Source organism: Eurytemora carolleeae, unplaced genomic scaffold (genome assembly GCF_000591075.1).
Source record: "Eurytemora carolleeae unplaced genomic scaffold, Eaff_2.0 scaffold19, whole genome shotgun sequence".
NCBI lineage: Eukaryota > Metazoa > Arthropoda > Copepoda > Calanoida > Temoridae > Eurytemora > Eurytemora carolleeae.
The window spans coordinates 590,491-614,573 of NW_019396026.1; the positions used below are offsets into that span (position 1 = coordinate 590,491).

Sequence of the window (24,083 nt, forward strand, 5' to 3'; positions counted from 1 at the left end):
AGTTAGAAAATATTAGTCTGATAAACTACAGTTCAAAATTACTTATTGTGTACTTCAGTTCTAAAAATAAATTAAATTATTAAATACAATCAGAGTTTAGCAACTAGTATTCAAAGATATCTTTACTATAATAAGAAATATCCATCATAACCTGGAAAATATAACAGATAAATCTACAAAAATACAGGGTTTTCCACAAAAGATGAGACGTACGGAATTTATACAATCGGTTTCCTCTCCTTATATTCATGATTCCTTATAAACAATAAACTTTTTCTTTTCTTGGTAAATCATCAAAGAGGCCATTTAAACATTTAAACATTTAAACATTTAAGCCATTTAAACATTTAAGCATTTAAACATTTAAACATTTAAACATTTAAGCCATTTAAACATTTAAACATTTAAACATTTAAACATTTAAACATTTAAGCCATTTAAACATTTAAACATTTAAACATTTAAGCCATTTAAACATTTAAACATTTAAACATTTAAGCATTTAAACATTTAAACATTTAAACATTTAAACATTTAAGCATTTAAACATTTAAACATTTAAACATTTAAACATTTAATCATTTAAATGTAAATGCATTCGATGTTTTTAACAATTGTTTTCCATGAAAGTATAAATTCTAATTATTTTTTTGTTAGTTTCTCAAAATTAAATGTCAAAGTCAATCAACCGAAATAAACAGCAGTCTTTCCCAGGAACCTGATTTAATAGAAGTCGTTGAACTACCCTCCACCGGTTCAACTACTTCTCAAGTGCTGACAGGATCAAATCCTGAATCACGGATTCAAAGTTTAAGTAAAAGATACAAAGTGTCCCATATCACATTGAATTATCTTCAAGCTTTAACGCCAAATACGCACATAATACTCGAATAACGTGGTATTTTCAACAAGAAAATTTTTAAATTAGCCTTTTACATTTTCTGAATTTTTAATTTTTTTTAAATTTTCTGATTAGTCTCTTAAATCTAAATTTAGAGCTATGAACGATACTATATGATGTGGGACACCCTGTACGTACAGGGTGTCCCACGAAACATGACAGTTGGTGAATAGTTTAGAATGTTCTCTTCCATAATTTGATAAGTTGTTTGATACTAAAGATACTAATAACATTTTTTATATGACAGTTATACTATAGTAGAATTAATGTCACAGTAAAATATAAATGAGTTAAACATTTTTTTAATTAAATAAACTGGAAAAAGTCTTTAATATCTAATACAGTATGTGGAAGAAGACATTTAAAACTATTCACCAACTGTTATGTTTCGTGGGACATCCTGCACGTGATTGAACCGCCTCTATGCGTAGTTTAACGACTTCTTGCAATTTATTAAATTAGGCCCCAGACATGGAATCAAACATTTCAGAAACAATAGAGATTTAAATTTAAAATTTTACAATCTGCAATTTTCATGAGCTAACGACAATAATGTAATGAGATTGGATTTCTTTAATCCATCATGATTATAAAAACAGGTTTTAAAATAATTTTGACCTATGATACAAACATGAATAATAAAAACAATAAAAGTAGATTAAAGATTTGGAAAAGGGGTTTAAGTCTGTAAAACCAGAAAGAATTGTTGCTATATATAAAACCTATTCATCTTTTCTCAAACATTATAATAACTACTCTGTTCATGAATAAATGATGTTGTTATAAGTCGTCTTCCGTTCTTTCGTTGGCTTTGTATTATTAACACTTGCGCGAGAACCTAAAAATAAATTTTACAATTAAAAATCTGAATTTGAGCAGCATAAAACTTAAACAATTTAAATGAATTTAGAAATTCAACTAAACCACAGTAAATACAATAAAACAGATCTCATGCATTTGTCAAAAACATGGGAATTCAGTGACGAATTGGATATCGTCTTTGTTATGAATTAGCATTGTAATACCTAATTTCAAAATATTATGTCTGCTAGAGTTTATTTTATGAAAGGACTGTAAAGATGTGTCTATAACGTCTTTGCAAGATGAACAGTGAAGACGAACAAGTTTACTCTGTTTGTATACTGCGTACAACCGTGTACAGTCATAATAAACAAACAAAATGTGAAAATAGCAGACGAAACTCTTACAGATTACAGCTTTCTCAGTAGGTATTACTATACTAAATCAAAGAATTATTTGAAAAGACGATATCGAATTCGTCACTGAATTCCCATGTTTATTGGGACAACCTGTATCTGAATATTTTTTTTGTCTTGAAAACAATACAGAATCAAGAAAATTATCAAGGATCAATCTTACAGCAACCATATTTTTAAATTTTTAATTGTTTCCTCCAAGATAAAAGCACATTTCCTATACATTTAACATTTATCATTGATTTGTTATGATTTTTATCCTTATTTAGTTTGAAGTGAAGAGTGATAGTAAGCTTTTATAAATAAAATCATAAACTCAGTGCTCCTTTTTTTGAAAGAGTATTTTGTTCTACCTTTCAACCTACAGGGTGTCCGACGAAGCATGACAGTTGGCGAATAGTTTTGAATGTCTTTTACCATATACTGTATTAGAGATTTTGTGCAGTTTATTTAGATAAAAAGTCTTTTACAAAAATATATTTTACTTTGAAATCAATTTTACTATAATACGACTGTCGTATACTATTTTTTTAATCTCTTTAGTATCAAAAAACTTAAAAATCATGGAAGAAGACATTTCAAACTATTCACCAACTGTCATTTTCGTGGGACACCCTGAATTTAGGAAGAGCGTACGCGGTACAGAGCTACCAATCTAGAAAGAGTATTAGGTGCTACTACCCATCTAGGAAGATGACAAGATGCTACCTACCTAGGAAGATGACAAGATGCTATCTATCTAGGAAGATGACAAGATGCTACCTACCTAGAAAGATGACAAGATGCTATCTATCTAGGAAGATTACTAGATGCTAACTATCTAGGAAGATTACTAAATGCTACCTATCTAGGAAGAGTATTAGGTGCTACTACCCATCTAGGAAGATGACAAGATGGTACCTATCTAGGAAGATTAAGGAGCTACCTATCTAGGAAGAGTAAGGTACTACCTATCTAGGAAGAGTTATGTGCTACCTATCTAGAAAACTAAGGTGCTACATATCTAGGAAGAGTAAGGTACTACCTCTCTAGGAAGAGTAAGGTGTTACCTATCTAGGAAGAGTAAGGTGCTGCCTATCTAGGAAGAGTAATTGGTGCTACTTATCTAGGAAGAGTAAGGTGCTACCCATCTAGGAAGAGTAAGGTGCTACCTTTCTAGGACGAGTAAGGTGCTGGCTATCTAGGAAGAGTAACGTGCAACCTATTTAGAAAGAGTAAGGTGCTGCCTATCTAGGAAGAGTAAGTTGCTACCTATCTAGGAAGAGTAATGTGCTACATATCTAGGAAACTAAGGTACTACATATCTAGGAAGAGTAAGGTGCTACCTATCTAGGAAGAGTAAGGTGCTACCTATCTAGGAAGAGTAAGGTGCTACCTATCTAGGAAGAGTAAGGTGCTGCCTATCTAGGAAGAGTAAGGTGCTGGCTATCTAGGAAGAGTAACGTGCAACCTATTTAGGAAGAGTAAGGTGCTGCCTATCTAGGAAGAGTGAGGTGCTACCTTTCTAGGAAGAGTAAGGTGCTACCTATCTAGGAAGAGTAAGGTGCTGCCTACTTAGGAAGAGTAAGGTGCTACCTATCTAGGAAGAGTAATTTGCTACATATCTAGGAAACTAAGGTACTACAAATCTAGGAAGAGTAAGGTACTACCTTTCTAGGAAGGAAGAGTAAGGTGTTACCTATCTAGGAAGAGTAAGGTGCTGCCTATCTAGGAAGAGTAATTGGTGCTACTTATCTAGGAAGAGTAAGGTGCTACCTATCTAGGAAGAGTAAGGTGCTGCCTATCTAGGAAGAGCAAGGTTCTATCTATCTAGGAAGAGTAAGGTGCTACCTATCTTGGAAGATTAAGGTGCTACCTATCTAGGAAACATAAGGTGCTACCTATCTAGGAAGAGTAAGGTGATACCTATTATGAAATTGTTAAATCTTAAGAGGACGAAGTTTTCTAAGCTTAGGAGCAGAACGAGATCTGTTCTTCGCTGATGTAGTATTTAGACCACGTGACCTCGGTCCTTCCTTCCCCTGGAGATCAGCTGATTCCAACCTGAGGTCGGTCAACTCAAGGTCAGGGATTCTAATCCCGGCATAATCTATAATATTTACAACAGCTAAATACATCTATATATATTTAATTACTACAACTACAAAATATATTATTCGCGGGGAACTTCTTTAAACAGATTCGTCCAGTTTGGTTTAATTTAATAATAATCATGTAAAATACTATTAAACTATTGCTCTTTTATTTAACGACAAATGATGACATATCAAAATAATACACTTTTGCTAAATATTTTAATATTAGATTAATTAAAAGCTTTCTTGAAATTCACATGTTGATTTGTATCATTTATTAAAAATTATTAATTTACTTAAATTCTATAAAGATGAAATATGACTAAGCAGAAAAGTGGATATCGTTATTAAAACATCTATAGAGTAATTTTCTATGTTTAAAGAGGTTTCCCTGTTTCCGTATGCAATTTAAAAAAGGCTACGTGCTGTAAATTGCGTAAAGCGTACTGCACTCACCCCAGTGTTGCGTAGATTTAGATTTGCTTCGAGGACGTATACTCGTGTCTTCGTTCATTCTTCTAAACAGATATTATTGAAAACTACAATGGAACCCATAAAACTCTGGATTAGGAAGACGACTTGGCTCATGAATGAACATGCAACGCGGCAATTACACATTTTACTTAAAACGTTGATTTTCAAGCTACTAGTAATCAACTATTTGCTTAATAACAGCACAAAATACACATACAGTGACAACCAGAAAACTCTAGAATAGGAAGACGACTTTAAGACTCAAGCCATGACTTAAAATAGTCCAATGAATATGCGACACGGGCACGGTAATTGTGCAGAGACCCATTTTACTTATTTATTCATTAAATAAGTGTCTGGTAAAACAATTTGCTTTGTAACAACATCCAATATACACTTCAGTATTGCCATAAAGTCGTCTTCACATTTCAGAGTTTTCTGGTTATTATTATAAGATTGCTTCAATATCATTTTACTATTCCACAATTTTTATAGGTCCTACTAAAAGATATTCTAGTCTAGAAGTAAATCAAGTATATTCTGATCAATACTAATCTATATAAATATATATAAATATATGTAAAGTTGTAATCTCTGTTTGTCTGGCTCCTAAGCTAGTAATCTTTATATTTCACAAAAATATTCACTTTGTTGTAACTTGTATTGTAATAAAACAATTCAATTAAATTTAAATGTATAAAATGAAAACTCATGTTAAATATAGAATAGTTTTATATTCATCAATGTCATGCAAACCTAAGGCTGAAAAATCTCAAATTCAATTCAACCAAGGTTAAAATCTTACCTTAATCCTTTCCCAGATATTGATATCTGAGGATCAGGGTTTCGTCCTTCAAGAATTCCGGAGAATTGAACCTGAACCCCTCCCATGGTACTCGGCCTCTCCCCGTCTACTAATCTCTCAGGTCCAAGGGTTGAAGGTCGTTCTCCGCCCATAGTTCTAGGCCTGGTGATGGGAGGGAGGGATAAAGGGTTCCGGGTGTAGGGCGGAGAACTTGACTCACTCCTACTTCTCCGACCCGACCTGGAAAACATATTGCTTATTAAATCTTTACAACTATACGGTAAAATACAGTTGTAACCAGGAATCAGTGAAATTCTAGTCGTCTTTGTTTCTTCTTCTCATTGAGAAATGTCGCTAAGAAAATTGTATTTTGTAATATTGTTGTGACTGACATGTTTTTAAAACTGTACAAGAACCGAATTTAATAAATTAATCAGGTTGCTGAACCACTTTTCGCCAGTTCAAATCCTGAATCACCGATTCAAATACTAATGAGCACCGTATTTCCGCCTGTTAAAGGTAAACTTCTTTGTCAGGATCTCTGATTTAAAACGTCGGGTTAACTTCCTCGCAGGATGATTTATTTTTCTATAAGGAAGTTCACATGCTGTACATATACTTTACACTATATACTACATGCAGTACGTTGTATAACATTCCTAGTAAACGAAGAAAAAGTTCAGCTCTAAGGCAGTATAGAGTCATTTGACAGTACATCGTGGCGTACTGTAAAATGACCGGTTCTTTAAAAAAGTTTCCGTAAAAACTCCTAAGATTTCGCACTAAAAAAGTCCTTTTACTAAAAAGTCTCTGAAAATAAAGTCCTGCCAATTCGAGACTTTATTTTCAACCTTTCTTTGGACTTTTTTCTTTTCCCAAGACTTTGGCCTTTTTTCTAGGTGTTTCTTCCTTGGATTTATTTTCTTCAGGACTTTTATTCCTGTGATATTATTTTCTGAGACTGTATTGGCAGCCCCCATACCATTTTAGGAAAAAAGTCCCAGGAATTTAAAACACAAGACTTTATCAAAAAGTGACATTTTTCCAAGGACTTGAGAAATCTCGTACTTTTTTCCAAATTTTTTATTTCCAGGTTTTTTTTCTAGAAACTTTTTTTCCGGGACATAGATTCAAAATGACCCAATGCCATGAGAACTGAACTTGTCCTTCCTTCAATGGAATGTTATGCAACGTACTCCATGAAGTATATCGTGTACTGCATAGGAACTTTCTTATAGAAAAATAAATCATCCTGCGAGGAAGTTGTCCCGCCTTTTTAAACCAGAGATCCTTACATAGAAGTTTACTTTTGACGGGCGATGAACCTTTCACTTTGAATCGGTGATTCAAGATTTGAACCTGCGCGGCAGTAGGTAATTCAGTAGCTAAAACTTCATTATATTCAGTCCCAGTACACAATAATCATTTAGAAATAAAAAATCCTTTATAGCAACATTTCATGTAAAATAAGAATAAAAATACTCCTTTCATTCCGATGTTTTCTGGTTACCACCAAAAGGTTGCCACTTTAAATCCCAATTTGAAGATGAGCTGTATATATGTACTATATATATGTCCCAATCAGATAAAGTCTCTGTCACTTACTTTTGGCTGACAAGGCTGGTTGAACTTCCAAGTTTTGAAGTTTTCTGTAAACTGATATTTTCTCTTCTCTTCTCCAACCCATCATTTAATCTTGTTCCTGCAGTTCTTCTCCGCTCCGGGGTTCTTCTCCGCTCCGGGGTTCGGTTTGAAATATTATTTCTTTCAAGCTTGAACGAGTTCGATCTCTTTGTCCGACTTAAATGAAACACTTTTACCAATCGATTAATTTGAAAAATTATTTTCCCCCCTCTTTGAAAAATCTTTGTTGCCACCAGATAAAAATTAAATGAATTTTTTGGGGAAAGCATAAACATGGAGGAGAATGTTGCCAGTTCAAGTGACCCTCCATGCCAAGATGGCAATGCCCGATTCACAAAGGAACCTTGAAGCATGTATCTGATCATTAATGTGCAAGATGTTATCGTTTTTATTCGTTAAAAAACCAATATTAGGAATGATCAGTTTTCAAAATTGTAAATATTGATTTGTAATTCCTCAGACAAAGCTTTTAAGTTTACCCTTGTCACTTGTAAATCGGACAATTGCCACCCCTGCATAGAATAGTACTTTTTTTTAGTTTTCCCCAGATCCAACTCATGTAATTATTCGGAATGTTAATTTCTTTACCTTGAATTTAATACAGATGAATTTGTGAAAGGATGATGTAATCTGAACCAGGGAAATAATTTATTAGATAAGAAATTATTGGAGAGTTTATTTTACAGAATATTACATAAATTTCTTTTTTGCAATTTAAATCAAACAAGTTGACATTGATTTGAAATAAATAATTAGTATTGTCTGATTAAATTTATTAAATGTCTGATATATTCTCTAGGTTTCCTAGCAGTAGGAGCAGAGGCAGGCATACTTCGGATAGTTGGTAGAGATACAGGAGCAGTTGCTTCATCATCATCATCATCATCACTAGAATACATATCATCATCATTATCATCATCATAATCATCCTCCTCCTAATCATTAACATCAACATCAACATCAACATCATCATCAACATCAAAATCAACATCAACATCAACATCAACATCAACATCAACATCAACATCAACATCAACATCAACATCAACATCAACATCAACATCAGCATCAACATCAACATCAACATCAATATCAACATCAACATCAACATCAACATCAACATCAACATCAACATCAACATCAACATCAACATCAACATCAACATCAACATCAACATCAACATCAACATCATTATCATTTATCATCATCATCATCTTCTTCAGAACTATACATGTAGTAGATGCTTGTAATCTATAAATGCCAAACCAATGGGCACGATCTTGTCAGCTATCAATGTCAACAAGGACACAAGCTGTAATCTATAAATGCCAAACCAATGGGGACGATCTTGTCAGCTATCAATGTCAAAAAGAACACAAGTTTGTAATCTATAAATGCCAAACCAATGGACACGATCTTGTCAGTTATCAATGTCAACACGGACACAAGCTTATAAACTATAAATGCCAAACCAATGGGCACGATCTTGTCAGCTATCAATGTCAAAAAGAACACAAGTTTGTAATCTATAAATGCCAAACCAATGGGCACGATCTTGTCAGTTATCAATGTCAACACGGACACAAGCTTGTAATATAAATGCCAAACCAATGGGCACGATCTTGTCAGCTATCAATGTCAAAAAGAACACAAGTTTGTAATCTATAAATGCCAAACCAATGGACACGATCTTGTCAGTTATCAATGTCAACACGGACACAAGCTTATAATCTATAAATGCCAAACCAATGGGCACGATCTTGTCAGCTATCAATGTCAACAAGGACACAAGCTGTAATCTATAAATGCCAAATCAATGGGCATGATCTTGTCACTTATCAATGTCAACAAGGACATAAGCTGTAATCTATAAATGCCAAACCAATGGGGACGATCTTGTCAGCTATCAATGTCCACAAGAACACAAGCTTGTAAGCTATAAATGCCAAACCAATGGGCACGATCTTGTCAGCTATCAATGTCAACATGGACACAAGGTTGTAATCTAGCAATGCCAAACCAATGGCCATGATCTCTGCTCATATTTTAAACGAGAACCAAATTACTCTCAACACTGTAATAAAAGCTGAGTCTCTATATCAACTAATTTATTTTAGATATCTTATGTTACAAGTTAACGTGAATTGATGTGATTACAAGTTTTATGTCGAAATATATATATATATATATATATAGCGTAGTTTAAGTTTAATGTACGTATTTATAAGATTAGCGAGGATTGATATAATGTAGCTAAGCCACACATGTTCTCAGGGAAATGTAAGTGAAATGTACTTATTTAAAGGATTAAGATGGATTGATATAAACGTATTAAATCTGAGCTCAATGCATGTTTCAATCATGTTACGTAGCTCATGTTTAATATATCTAGGTAAGTTCAGGTTAACAATTATGGGGATTGCTGTATCTATTATATACATACAGCCTGACGGTAAAATGTTTACGTACACCAAATGAATCATACCCCTGAGTCATAGCCATGAATCATACTGAGCATATCTAGGAGATGGATCGAATACCTGAGATCTGGATACTGAGCATATTTAGGAGATGAATCGTATATCTGAGATCTAGATACTGAGCATATCTAGGAGATGGATCGAATACCTGAGATTGGATTCTGAGCATATCTAGGAGATGGATCGATTACCTGAGATCTGGATACTGAGCATATCTAGGAGAGGGATCGAATACCTGAGATCTGGATTCTGAGCATATCTAGGAGATGGGTCGAATACCTGAGATCTGGATACTGAGCATATCTAGGAGATGGATCGAATACCTGAGATCTGGATACTGAGCATATCTAGGAGATGGATCGAATACATGAGATCTGGATAATGAGCATATCTAGGAGATGGATCGAATACATGAGATCTGGATAATGAGCATATCTAGGAGATGGATTACATACCTGAGATATGGATACTGAGCATATCTAGGAGATGGATTGCATACCTGAGATCTGGATACTGAGCATATCTAGGAGATGGATACTATTTACTCATTGATCTTGCCTCCACCCCCTCGCCCCAACCCATAGATCCAGAATGCTATGGAGAGTTGCAAAACTGGGTCAACTTTAAAGTGTCGCAACTCCTTGGCTTTTGATTTTATCTCACCACCTCATATAAACTTTTTGTAGATTTAGACATGAACATTTTAGAACACATAACACTTATTTATTGCTTCATTTTATTAAAAAGCAATTGTCAAAAACTACCCGTTAATATTGTTAATCTTGTTCTCCTCTTTCTCCAGCATCTTCTCCTGTAGAGCTGTCAATGCTGGATTAAAATTACCAGAAACACATCCTAGGGAAAAAGTTGTTTCTTAAAGGGACTATGTAAAGTAATTAAACTGGGTATGCAGTTTTGAGCACACATTCTTTAGGATTCATTTGATACATATAAAACGTTTCCATTATGTATAATTACTAAGTTTTAGCGCAAAGTCGACGTTCAATATCATGAATTTGGGTGGGACGTTTTCATAATCGGTTTTTTAAAAAATATTAAATAATGACATTTAAAAATATAGTAAAAATTCTATAGAAAACTAATTTGATGTTTATGAACATGTTTCTCAAAAGAAATTTGTCAATAAATTGAAGTTAGAAATAATTATTTCCTTTTTCATCATTTTATTGAATTTCTTATTTTCTATGAATTTTTTCGCAGATTTCTTCACATTCTTCAAATGTCGTCTTTTTTATAAAAATTCCAGAAAATCTGCAGAAAATCACTGTGATTAAAGAGAGATTATAGAAACTAATAATTGAATAAGAATACTTATTTTTGATGACAAGAGTTAATTTTTTAATTCTGCATACTCAGTTTAACTACCTTACATTGGCGGTCTGTCCCTTTAAAGGGGTACTGCCGAAAAACAACAGGGGTGAAGAATGAGCTGTATACAAAAACTTATAAATCTTTATTTTATTTTTAGCGGATATTTTTTGTCCAAAACGGTTCTATGCACCGAAACTCTGCATTTTTCTGTTTTGCATAAATATTTACATTGATATAGAATTGAGTCTTTGCCACAAACTCTGATTTTCTAATTCATTTATCTTTGAAACCCGATTTCTTAGACCTTAGATATTTCAAACAATAATTTCTGATAGAAAAAATAATTAAAATTTGAAATGTCAAAGGTTTACATTATCCGGTTGCATAGATATAGGATTTAGAAAATTTGAGTTTGTGGCAAAGACTCAATTTCTTTTCCCTAATAAAGGTTATACATTCATTTGAAGAACTATGAACTTTGAAGATTTATATATATATAGATTCCCTGTGTAGTGTGTACGGTTTAATACAGAATACTACTTTTTATCAGGATAAAATATAATGAAAAAAGTTTGATAATCTTAATCCTCAAACCTATTAATTTATCCAGTAAAGCAGAAAACAGTTTCTCCTCAAAATACTTCTCCGGATTACTCTCATACTTTTCACTGAAATCATAAATAATTGTAAAATTAGTTTTTTTACATCAAAGGAACTGATTACTTGCCACAAACTTTGATTTTCTCATTCTTTTATCTTTGCAACAGGATGTGTCTTTTGTTTTAAAATAAGAATTCTGATATGATCAAAGTATCAAAGGTCTAAATATCCTACAGTTAAACCCTAAATAATAAATACATCAAAAGAACGTAGCAAATGTCGTATTCTTCACTTTCTGATAATGGAATGTTGCAGATATCTAGTTTTTTAATTAAATGATTATACGAAACTCTTTTAAACTGTTCCGGCATATTCATGGCTATTTATCTATTTTCGCAAATACTTAGACTTCCGTAAACATTTCATAAATTCTTTAGATGTTCTTAATATTTAGGGTTTCACTGTTCGACTAAACAATCAATGGTTGCAAAATTATTTGGAAGAAATTCAGAAAATTCGAGCTTAAGGCGATTAATCAGTTTCTTTATATAAATATCATTGGAAAAATATGCATAACGGGAATATTTGCATATATCATTGATTTGCAAAAAAAATGGTTCTGCAAGATCAGGAAAATAAAATCGTAAACACTATTAGCCATCAAACATATTTTAAAAGTTTGTATACAAAATGTTTCTGACCTTATATAAGCAGGTACAGTAATGTCGTCTTCCAGGATTCCATGTTCAGCATAAACTTCTTCCTGGTCGTCTTCCTCAGTCATATTTGGCCTTAGTCAGATACAGATACAGAACAATTGATAAAAAGGATACAGTAGTATACATGCCAGAAGATTCAGGATACAGGATATAAGATATAGGACACAGGATATATGAAATAAGATACAGCACACAGGATATAAGATATAGGATACAGGAAAACATGACTTAAGATACAGGATGCAGAATACACATGATATAAGATACAGAATAATTGATATAGGATACAAGACATAAAATATATGTAAACCTCAAGTTAAATTAAAATCTTGCAAGTTTTGAAATTCTAATAAAACCGAATAGAATATGCTTTTTATAAACTTGTGCGTAAATTTAGAACTAGAGGTGCTACGAGGTCCTTCTGCCTAGTGGAGTTTGTGATATACAACAAAGAAAATATTTAGTACAAATGTTTCACATGAACTTTGATCTTCACCTTCTGTATAGTGGAGTGTGTTATAGAGAACAAAGGATATATTCAGTACAAATGTGTCACATGAACTTTGATCCCCACCTTCTGCCTAGTGGAGTGTGTGATATAGAACAAAGGATATATTCAGTACAAATGTTTCACATGAACTTTGATCTCCATCTTTTGTATAGTGGAGTGTATGATATAGAACAAATGAGATATTCAGTACAAATGTTTCACATGAACTTTGATCTCCACCTTCTGTATAGTGGAGTGTGTGATATAGAACAAAGGATATATTCAGTAAAAATGTTTCACATGAACTTTGATCTCTTCCTCCGTCTAGTGGAGTTTGTGATATACAACGAAGGATATATTCAGTACAAATGTTTCACATGAACTTTGATCTCCACCTTCTGTCTAGTGGAGTTTGTGATATAGAACAAAGGATATATTAAGTAAAAATGTTTCACATGAACTTTGATCTCTTCCTCCGTCTAGTGGAGTTTATGATATACAACGAAGGATATATTCAGTACAAATGTTTCACATGAACTTTGATCTCCACCTTCTGTCTAGTGGAGTTTGTGATATGCAACAAAGGATATATTCAGTACAAATGTTTCACATGAACTTTGATCTCCACATTAGAGGCTCTATATGAGACCATTGAAGATTTAATAAATTTAATTAATGTTAATATTAACATAAAAATGTTAATGTTAATTGATATTAACTTATAAATAAACATCAATTGTTAAAGTCAATGTTAATGTTAATTTTAAAGTCAATGTTAATGTTAACGTTAATGTTAATGTTAATGTTAATGTTAATGTTAATGTTAATGTTAATGTTAATGTTAATGTTAATGTTAATGTTAACTTTATATTCTGACAACCATAAACTTCAATGAATTGTTTATAGTTAATGTTAATGTTAATATTAATGTTAATGTTGATGTTAACTTTATATACTGACAAGCATAAACTTTAATGAATTGTTTAAAGTCATGTTAATGTTAATGTTAATGTTAACTTTATGTTATGACAACCAAAAACTTTATTGAATTGTTCAAGCTCAATATATGTTAACGTTAATGTTAATGTTAATGTTAATGTTAATGTCAATGTTAATGTTAATGTTAATGTTAATGTTAATGTTAATGTTAATGTTAATGTTAATGTTAACTTACTGACAAGCATAATCTTTAATGAATTGTTTAAAATCGATGTTAATGTTAATGTTTACTTTACCATAAACTTTAATGAATTGTTTAAAGTCAATGTTAATGTTAATGTTAATGTTAACTTTATATACTGACAACTATAACCTTCAAGCAAAAACTTTAATGAATTGTTTAAAGTCAATGTTAATGTTAATGTAAATGTTAATGTTAATGTTAATGTAAATGTTAACTTTATTTTCATTTCCTAAATTGAGTATAAAAGTCGTCTTCCTATTTCAGAGTTTTCTGGTTAAGGTCACATCATATGTATAATTTGCATGATAAGAAAAATATAACTTGGTGCAATAATAAGTATAGAGGGTTCTGGTAATAGGACACATAAATGTACATGAGACACTAGATAATAAGATGAGAGTAACCTTTCTTTATCAGCAATCTTCTCCTTTTTATTTGCTCCTCTTTTTGAGTTCTTTTTTGTACTCCCTGTACTCCCAACCCCATTCTCATCCACAGCCTTATCCAGCATTCCAGTCTTGGATCTTAATAATAATCATAATCATGATAATAATAATAATAATAGCAGGATTTTTCATTTTTAAGAATTAATGATTTTCAAGAATTAAAGGGAGAACTGGCATGATTTTCAAGAATTAAAGGGAGAACTGACATGATTTTCAAGAATTAAAGGGAGAACTGACATGATTTTCAAGAATTAAAGGGAGAACTGACATGATTTTCAAGAACTTTGAAGGAAAAATGGGAAATTGGCAACATTACATTTTTTTCTCCTTTTTTACAAGTTTAAAATGTCAAGGAGGGGGGGTTAAATTTGTATAATAATAATAATAATAATAATAATAATATATAAACTGTTGAAAGATTCAATCTAATTTTATCTACTTCATATTTGAATATTATAAACCAGAGGGTTTAGCTAGATATGCAATATATGCAATATATGCATTGCAAAATTATAAAGATTTTACAATAATCTTTATTGGACAGTGCACAGGTATATTATTTCCTATACCAACATACAATCAAATTTATTATAAACAAAATTGGTTTTAAAAATCCAACCTTTTTATTGTATTTCTTCTTTTTCCAGTCATTGAAGAACTTCTACTATAATATACAGATATTTTTTATACGTCTTTATAAATTTTTTGAAATAAATTAATATGAAAAAAAATTTGATTTTACAAAGAATAAATTGTACAGGGTGTCCCAAAAAACATGGGAATTCAGTGACGAATTTGATATCGTCTTTTCAAATAATTCTTTGATTTAGTGTAGTGATACCTACTGAGGAAGCTGTAATCTGTAAGAGTTTCGTCTGCTATGTTTACATTTTGTTTGTTTATGTTTTGACTGCATACGGTTGTAGTAAAACAAGAAAATTACAGTAAACAAACAGAGTAAACTTGTCCGTCTTCACTGTTCATCTTGCGGAGACATTATAGACACATCTTTACAGTCTTTTACCCTTTTCATAAAAGAAGCTCTAGCAGACATAATAATATTATGGCTTTTGAAATTAGGTATTACAATGCTAATTCATTACAAAGACGATATCAAATTCGTCACTGAATTCCCATGTTTTTTGGGACACCCTGTAACTAATCGTATTTAATTGTTTAACGCAGATTTGAGATCTTTTCTTCAAATCTTGGGTATATTTAAATTCAGACAACAAATCCACATAATTCTAGGCTATCATTGAGTCTCTCTCTCTTGTAAATTCATTAATTTTAAACAATTTTGACAGAATGTTGAAAATTTAATTAAATTTTAAATGTTTTGAAAGAGTTTAAAATTTCAATTCGTTTGAAGAAAAATATAAATAATTGCCTGGGGTTGAAATGAGAAGGTTTCTCTAAATGAATTGCTTGTCCTATCACTCTGAAAATATAATGATTAAAACAATGTTCTCCCTACATTGCACCCTGGACTAACCAGGGCTAGATGTGTTCACCCTGGACTAACCAGGGATAGATGAGTTCATCCTGGACTAGCCAGGGCTATATGTGTTCACTCTGGACTAAAAAGGGATAGATGAGTTCATCCTGGACTAGCCAGGGCTAGATGTGTTCACTCTGGACTAACCAGAGATAGATGTCTTCACCCTGGACTAACCAGGGCTAGATGTGTTCACCCTGGACTAACTAGGGCTAGATATGTTCACCCTGGACTAACCAGGGATAGATGTCTTCACTCTGGACTAAAAAGGGATAGATGTGTTCACTCTGGACTAGCCAGGGATAGATGTGTTCACTCTAGACTAACCAGAGCTAGATGTGTTCACCCTAGACTAACCAGGGCTAGATGTGTTCACCCTGGACTAACCAGGGATAGATGTGTTCACCCTGGACTAACCAGGGATAGATGTGTTCACCCTGGACTAACCAGGGATAGATGTGTTCACCCTAGACTAACCAGGGATAGATGTGTTCACCCTGGACTAACCAGGGATAGATGTGTTCACCCTGGACTAACTAGGGCTAGATATGTTCACCCTGGACTAACCAGGGCTAGATGTGTTCACCCTGGACTAACCAGGGCTAGATATGTCCACACTGGAGTAACCAGGGCTAGATGTGTTCACACTGGACTAACCAGGGCTAGATGTGTTCACCCTGGACTAACCAGGGCTAGATATGTCCACACTGGACTAACCAGTGATAGATGTGTGCACCCTGGACTAACCACAGATCTAGGAGAGCAACGCAAATTGTTTGTCTAATCGGTCAAATTGTGATCGAAAGTAAAAGCTTGCTGGGAATAGGACAGAACCGTTGAGTTAGTATGAGACAGAATAAAATTTTCAATATCTCGAAGACTACGTATATAAAGGAAATGGACAATGCAAAATATTTCAATAGACTCTCGATAATTTAATGCTTTATGTAATGTTCACAATTTCCTCCGCTGATTCCAAGTTACTTTAAAGAGAAACAAAGTTAAAAATAATCAATTTTCAAAAAGAAAATAATGGATATCTTGAGCATCAGACAAAGCTCCTATGGGTACCGGCGTTGCGAATCTGAGTTCTATAAAGTTCTTTTTTAAAGGAAAGAATAAGACTCCTGTTAAATTACTTGTACGGTTTCTTTTTATCTCGTTTTGTCTATAGTTTAAATATTGCGCCCTAGTATTAAAAATGATTTCAAATCTTTTTTGTTCTTCTAAATATCTCTAACCAAAAAGCAGATTGTGTAAGATTTTAATCTAATTTGAAATTTACTTTATTAATTTGATATGAATTTCACCTTAGATGGGGAAAATGATCCTTCCAGATTTGACACTCTATCTCCTGTGCAGAAAGGATCCCGGAGCTGGGTTTAGGTTCGTAAAAATAATCATTAATCCTGTCCAACATAACCCGAACATTCTCAGTCGTTGCTTTCTCACATTCCTACAAATATATTAATATTATCATTTGGGTTAAAATGGAACTGATTACTCGCAAATTCCTGTATCTTTGAAGCCTATTGACTTAAAAAGAAGCAATTCCTAAAGAATATTTTTTTTTGAAAATTACATTACAATGTGATATTTTATCTTAACTTTGATATTTTTAAACTTTGATTTTTTGACCGGCCAAAATTCATTGTTTAAAATATTGAAGGCTCACGACATCAAGTAAGTATGTACAAAGATTAGATATTTGGAAGCGCATGATCACTTCCTTTGCTTTCAAAATCTCACCCGTTTGCTGATTCACGGTGATTAAGGGTTTATTGATTGGTTGTCTTCCCTTTCATAGCTTTCTTTTCAATCGGCTATGCAACGTATGTTTTAATTCATGCACTGTTTGGGAGCTAAACGCACGGCTTATTAAGTTTTTTTTTAATGGCTGCTGAATGACGGATTTAAATTTGACTTAAATATTAAGATACGACTCATGCACTGTTAATTTATGCGTGGATTAAGAAATCAAATATTTAAATTCAACACTTACATCATCAGCCCAGGATAGCGAGCTGTCAGTTCCTCTGTCATATAAACTAGACCAGGAGAAACCAGATCCACACCCGTCCTGTACTCCTCTATATAATACAATATGATATAAGGAGAAACCAGATCCACACCTGTCCTGTACTCCTCTATATAATACAATATTATATAAGGGGAAACCAGATCCACACCCGTCCTGTACTCCTCTATATAATACAATATGATATAAGGAGAAACTAGATCCACACCCGTCCTGTACTCCTCTATATAATACAATATTATATAAGGAGAACCTAGATCCACACCCGTCCTGTACTCCTCTACATAATACAATATGATATAAGGAGAAACCAGATCCACACCTGTCCTGTACTCCTCTATATAATACAATATTATATAAGGAGAAACTAGATCCACACCCGTCCTGTACTCCTCTATAATACAACATGATGTAAGGAGAACCTAGATCCACACCGGTCCTGTACTCCTCTATATAATACAATATAATATCAGGAGAAACTAGATCCAGACCCGTCCTGTATTCCTCTATATAACACAAAATGATATAAGGAGAAACTAGATACACACCCGTCCTGTAATCCTGTATATAATACAATATGATATAAGGAGAAACTAGATCCACACCCGTCCTGTACTCCTCTATATAATACAATATGATATAAGGAGAAACTAGATCCACACCCGTCCTGTACTACTCTATTTAATACAATATGATATAAGGAGAAACTAGATTCATCCCCGTCCTGTACTCCTCTAATCTATATGCAAAACAAGGAGAAACAAGACCCATTTTCGTCCTGTAATTCTTCCTTTTTTTAGTTTATCTTATCTAATTTAAAAATTCAGTTCCTCTACTATTTGTCTGAACCAAAGAATTCAATCAATACACATCATATTCACATTTTACAAAATCCTGTTTATTTAAATATATTATTTTATTTCATTCTACTTTTTGTAACCCTTGTGAGTACCTTCATCCAACCTACCTCCTTTCTTCTCCTCCCCTTGTTAATAACCTTGTCAGGTTTCCTGTTCCAAGTTTTATTACCTGAGTTCTCTGTTGTAACATTCCTCATCCTGCTCTCGGACGGATTGGAGCGGATAAGGTTCCCGGAAGGAGTGAAGGGAATATGGTTCTTGAAACGACTGGAGGGTTCTGGATGGTTCTCTTGAAGTATTCTGTATGTATCCTGGTTCCATGTAGGAGTTAACACCAAAAGGTTCTCTGGATCCGCTGTACTGGTGTTCCCTTGTTCCTCCGTAGTGGGGTTCCCTGGTTCCTCCGTAGTGGGGTTCCCTGGTTCCTATTCTCAACTCTTATTGTCATATTTCTCTGAAAGAAATAGTTTAAAAATAAATGTATTTTTATTTTTAACTATTTTCCTATTTAATTTATTTAATATTTCATGCCAGACAACTTTTTGATTTTATGGATGATTGAAAGGATCTTTTTATAATTGCCTAAAACTAAAAGTTTGGATTGAAATCATTAGTGTAACTATTGGTCTGGAGTACTTTGTTTTCTAAGCTCTTGGTTGCAAGAATTCGCTGTATTTACCTGAGCTACCGGAGTTTTATCTCCGTCTTCGTCCTGGAGCTGGAACCCAAACCCAGGAATATCCCGGATAACATCGGGTTTCATCTCCTGACGACTCATCAACCGATTTCGTGATCTTGACGCACTATTCATTCTTGACGCACTGTTTATTCTTGACGAACTGCTCATTCTTGACACACTTCCCAGTCCTGATGTGCTGTTTAATCGTGACGCACTTCCTATGAGTGTACCACTTCCCAGTCTAGAGCTTGAACTCCCAACCCTGGATCCGCTCCCAACCCTACTCTGAGAGAACCCGGATAAACCGTCCTGTCTTGTCGCACCTCCATGTTTCTCCTTCCTTTCAACCTGAAATAGTTTTATTCGCTTCCTATAAACATAAACTTTATTCATTTCAGATTCAAACTTTTACACTCATCATTATACAGCTCTCTAAACAGGGGCGTATACAGTAATTTTTCTGCTGTATACGCCTCCCCCTCTATTTACAGTATTGGTATTCCATGTCATCTGTATTACAATATACATTACTAGCCTGAGAGGGCGCTTCGCGCCCATCTTCTAAATTAATTGTGAACATGTTCTCTTTGTGTACATCGTAAAACAAAACAAAAATAATTCGCGGATTTTCACAAAAAATTTCGTGGATTTTCAAAATTTTCAAAAATTTAATCAAGATCGAATTTTGATGGAGACAAATATTTGAAATTTTGATCATTCATAAACCTTCCCTGGAGTCCCTAGATGTCCCACAAAAAATTTGGGCCCGATCGGTTCTGCCGTTTTGACGTTTATTGGATACAAACAAACAGACAAACAAACAGACAAGCCAAATTTATATATAGATACAGTTTGACCTGAAAAACATAATAATGAAGTGAATACCTTTATATCAAATGATTCATATGTCATTTCCCCGTGAACATAATAATATTGAATTAATATTTCCTATACATGTATATATAGATAAATAAAATCTTCAAATATTTTCAAGAAAAATAGAAACAGACCACGTTTTGGAATGCTTGTAAGACGTATGACCTTTTCCTGATACAATCTGTTAACATTTATGGAAAACTAGCTGAAAGGTTCGTCATTCCCATGTTTATTGAGACACCCTTTACTTTATACACTATACATTATACCAGAGGTTGAAGTTTTCAAGGACAAATCAATATTTTCCTGATATTGAAAATATTTTCAAAATCTAACTGACAATTCTCAGAATTTAATTTAAAATTTTTATTAAAATTCATTATTACACAATTTTAGACACTTTAATTTAAAAGTTCCAACTCTCGATATATTTTAACTCATTCATGTTACAAAAGTAATCCTGAAAACCATAAGTTAGCCATATCTAATTAATGATTTTTACATCTTTTATTTTATTCATGCTAAAGGGATACCTCAAAATAAAAATGCTTCCGCGTATTACAATAGCATTAAAAAAAAATAATTTCTCTTGCGGAACTATTTTGCCAAAAGGACAATATTTATTTTGATTTTTTAAAGCACCAAAATAGACTTGAATGACAAAACACAGATTTTAGTCAACTAAAAGGAACATGATTCTTTACCACAAACTCAAATTGTCTAAGCCCTGCAATAAATGCTGTTTGAACATACCTATATATATGCGTTGTACAATGTTTAAGGATCTAACTGCGTCAATCCTTAAATACGTAAAACTTATAATGCGATTCTATTAGCGTAATATTGTGAATACGTATTGGAACCTACATGTAACATGGAGATTTAGAAATAGACATCAGTTATAACCAGAACTCCGCTTTGATTACTGTGTAGAGTAATTTGGGTTTCGTTGAAACATACGAAGTGAGATCGTACCTTAAGTATTGGTATTGATCTATTTGATAGCCAATGGATTGTAGCGGTGTAGATCATGTCCTGTTTGAGACATCGATCAATTGATTGCTAGTGTCCGTATTGACACCGATAGTTCCTGGGATTGTAGCTGTGTGGATTCTGTCCTGTTAGAATTGAATCGTGGACTAGTTGAACCTGGACTGATACAGTTTATGTGAAGAACTTTTAAGAGTACGGCATATCTTTGCAACCTGATTGTGGAAACCTGTAATAGCTTAAACTTGGATTATTGATATATCAAAAATCAAAGTTCGAAATATCTAAGGTATACGACGTTGGATTGCACATACATAGAGATTAGAAATTCAGAGTTTGTGGCAAAGACTCATTTTTTGTTTAACAGGCCGGAGGTGATTTTGATTCAGTGAAATTTAATAAATTCCAAGTTAACTTTTGCTTCCAAACAAGTGGAAAATGCGTACGATTTTATTTCTGATTGAGTACTAAAAATATAGTTTTGTAAATATTTGTTTTGTAATAGTGTGTGAAAATTGAAGGTTTTTGCAGAGTTCTAACCATAAAACCATATAAACTATTTATTATTAATGAAGACCTCTGCATTTTTAATCTAAATTGTAATGTTGGTCTAAGAAGTCTGTCAGATTTGATTAATTATAATAACAGGAGTAGAGTAGACAAATAAACCTTCCATTATAGACAGACAGATAGACAGACAGATAGACAGACAGATAGACAGACAGATAGACAGACAGATAAACAGACAGATAGACAGACAGATAGACAGACAGATAAACAGACAGATAGACGGACAGATAGACGGACAGATAGACGGACAGATAGACGGACAGATAGACAGACAGATAGACAGACAGATAAACAGACAGATAGACGGACAGATAGACGGACAGATAGACGGCCAGATAAACAGACAGATAGACAGACAGATAGACAGACAGATTGACAGACAGATAGACAGAAAAGAAGAAAGATAGGAAGACGGACAATAGAGAATAGAGATTAGAGATTAGAGAGAGATATACAGATGAGGGTGTCCCGCGAAACATGAAAATTAAGTGATGACTTGAAGGTAGTTTTAGATCTTTGAAAAAATGAGTGGCATAATGTCATGTTTCGTGGGACACTCTGTGGTGGGATAATGTCATGTTTCGTGGGACACTCTGTGGTTAAATATTTACATTCATATAGTAAATCCATCAAATATTAAGTTTACAGGGGAATTTTGCGTATCATTAATTTCAATTAAGTTTGAAATTTAACATATTATGAAATAATCGAAGGAGTACTTTTTCACCTTTGTGTTTCTCAAGTTTCCAGGTATAGGAGAGAATATAGATGGATCCACGGGTTGACCGTATAGTATAGGCTGGGTAGACTGAAGGAAATAAAATATAATATACTAGGATTTTAGGGCGCTTCGCACCATGCATATTCTATTTTATTTTCAATTGTGAACATGTTCTCTTTGAATACATTGTAAAACAAAAACAAACAAAAATTTCGTGAATTTTATCAAAATAAATTGTGGATATTCAAAATTTTCAAAAATCGTATATTGTTACAGGCAAATTTTTGAAAATTCGATCATCCATAAACCTTCCCTTGGGTCACGCGAGGTCCCGCAAAAAATTTGGGCCCGATCGGTTCAGCCGTTTTGACGTTTATTGGACAAAGAAACAGATAGACAAACAAAGCATATATATATACTTGGCTATTAGGGTGCTTCGCGCCCATCTTCTATTTCAATTGTAAACATTTTCTCTTTGTAAACATTATAAAACAAAAAACGAAGATTTCGTAGATTTTATAAAAAAAAATTCTTGGATTTTCCGAATTTTTAAAAATCGAATTTAGCTAGAGACAAATTCATAAACCTTCCCTGGGGTCACGTGAGGTCCCACAAACAATTTAAGCCCGATATCGGGGTAAACTGTTTAAACGTTTATTGGATATAAACAAACATAACACCAAGACAGACAAGCAAAGTATATAAATAGATACTAGGAAACAAGGATAGAGGGATGCAGGAATACTAGGATACAAGAATGCTGGAATACTATAGGATACAAGGATACAGGGATGCTAGGATACTAGAATACAAGAATGCTGGAATACTAGGATACTAGAATAACAGAATAACAGAATACTATTTAGTATACTACTGTGAACTTAATGTAAAGGATGAAAGGATGAAAAGATACTAATAAAATAGAATACTAGGAAACTAGCATAATTGTTTAAACTTTAAAAAAGATGCAAGGATACAAGCAATGTATGTTTATTTTATAAATCAATTGAATTTGATGATTAGGTGCAGAAGGTTCCAGGGAGGAAGAGGAAGAAAATTCATTGTCAGATTAAGAACATCAAAACAAATATTTTTTCTGTAGTAATCATGGTAACAGATATTTACAAAACATAAGTATTTTTTTGAAGCGGTTACCTGCTTAATCATCCCGTGCATAGCTTATTTTTCTGCATTTTTCCCTGGAAACTCACAAATTGCTATTATCACGGGCAGCCGTAGTACATTTGAATTTCCGAGCCGGGTCAACCTTTCCGGTCCCAGTTTGTACTGTGCCGCACAGACATTGGGTTAATGAAGCAGACAATCAACAGGAGTAGCCGGTGCGACAAGGTTGACGCGGTCAGACTTTATGCTTCATTTATGTTGAATTTACTTTTACTAAAGGGACAGAGGTGCATGTTATAGAGTTAGTTATTTGTTCACTGGAATTCAATTCTAACTTCAAAGTAAAATATTAATAATTAT

At 33.2% G+C, this 24,083-nt stretch overlaps 1 protein-coding gene across 1 annotated transcript; it reads right to left on the bottom strand.

Moving 5' to 3' along the window:
* Positions 1 to 1,652: 1,652 nt before the first annotated feature.
* Positions 1,653 to 23,807, bottom strand: LOC111712179 (uncharacterized). Its single transcript, XM_023486760.1, has 21 exons — positions 23,754 to 23,807; positions 22,605 to 22,685; positions 19,442 to 19,789; positions 18,932 to 19,197; positions 17,867 to 17,954; positions 17,175 to 17,320; positions 15,757 to 15,807; positions 14,986 to 15,030; positions 14,325 to 14,444; positions 12,230 to 12,319; positions 11,523 to 11,596; positions 10,361 to 10,451; positions 9,920 to 10,014; positions 9,788 to 9,845; positions 7,921 to 8,004; positions 7,705 to 7,746; positions 7,078 to 7,272; positions 5,473 to 5,712; positions 4,650 to 4,711; positions 4,024 to 4,207; positions 1,653 to 1,739 (listed from the first exon to the last, which is right to left on the bottom strand). The coding sequence occupies exons 1-20, from the start codon at positions 23,772 to 23,774 to the stop codon at positions 4,038 to 4,040; spliced, it is 2,367 nt and encodes a 788-aa protein (XP_023342528.1). The 5' UTR covers positions 23,775 to 23,807; the 3' UTR covers positions 1,653 to 1,739; positions 4,024 to 4,037.
* Between the last annotated feature and the right edge of the window lie 276 nt (positions 23,808 to 24,083).

Bases quoted from the DNA above. Each gene is read 5' to 3' on its own strand.
- LOC111712179 (XM_023486760.1), bottom strand. From the start codon at position 23,774: ATGCACGGGATGATTAAGCAG. The intron at 7,747-7,920 runs GAAACCTAGAGA...TCCCTGGTTCAG, and splicing joins GCCTCTGCTCCTACTGCTAG to ATTACATCATCCTTTCACAA. The intron at 5,713-7,077 runs GTAAGTGACAGA...TATGTTTTCCAG, and splicing joins ACCAGCCTTGTCAGCCAAAA to GTCGGGTCGGAGAAGTAGGA.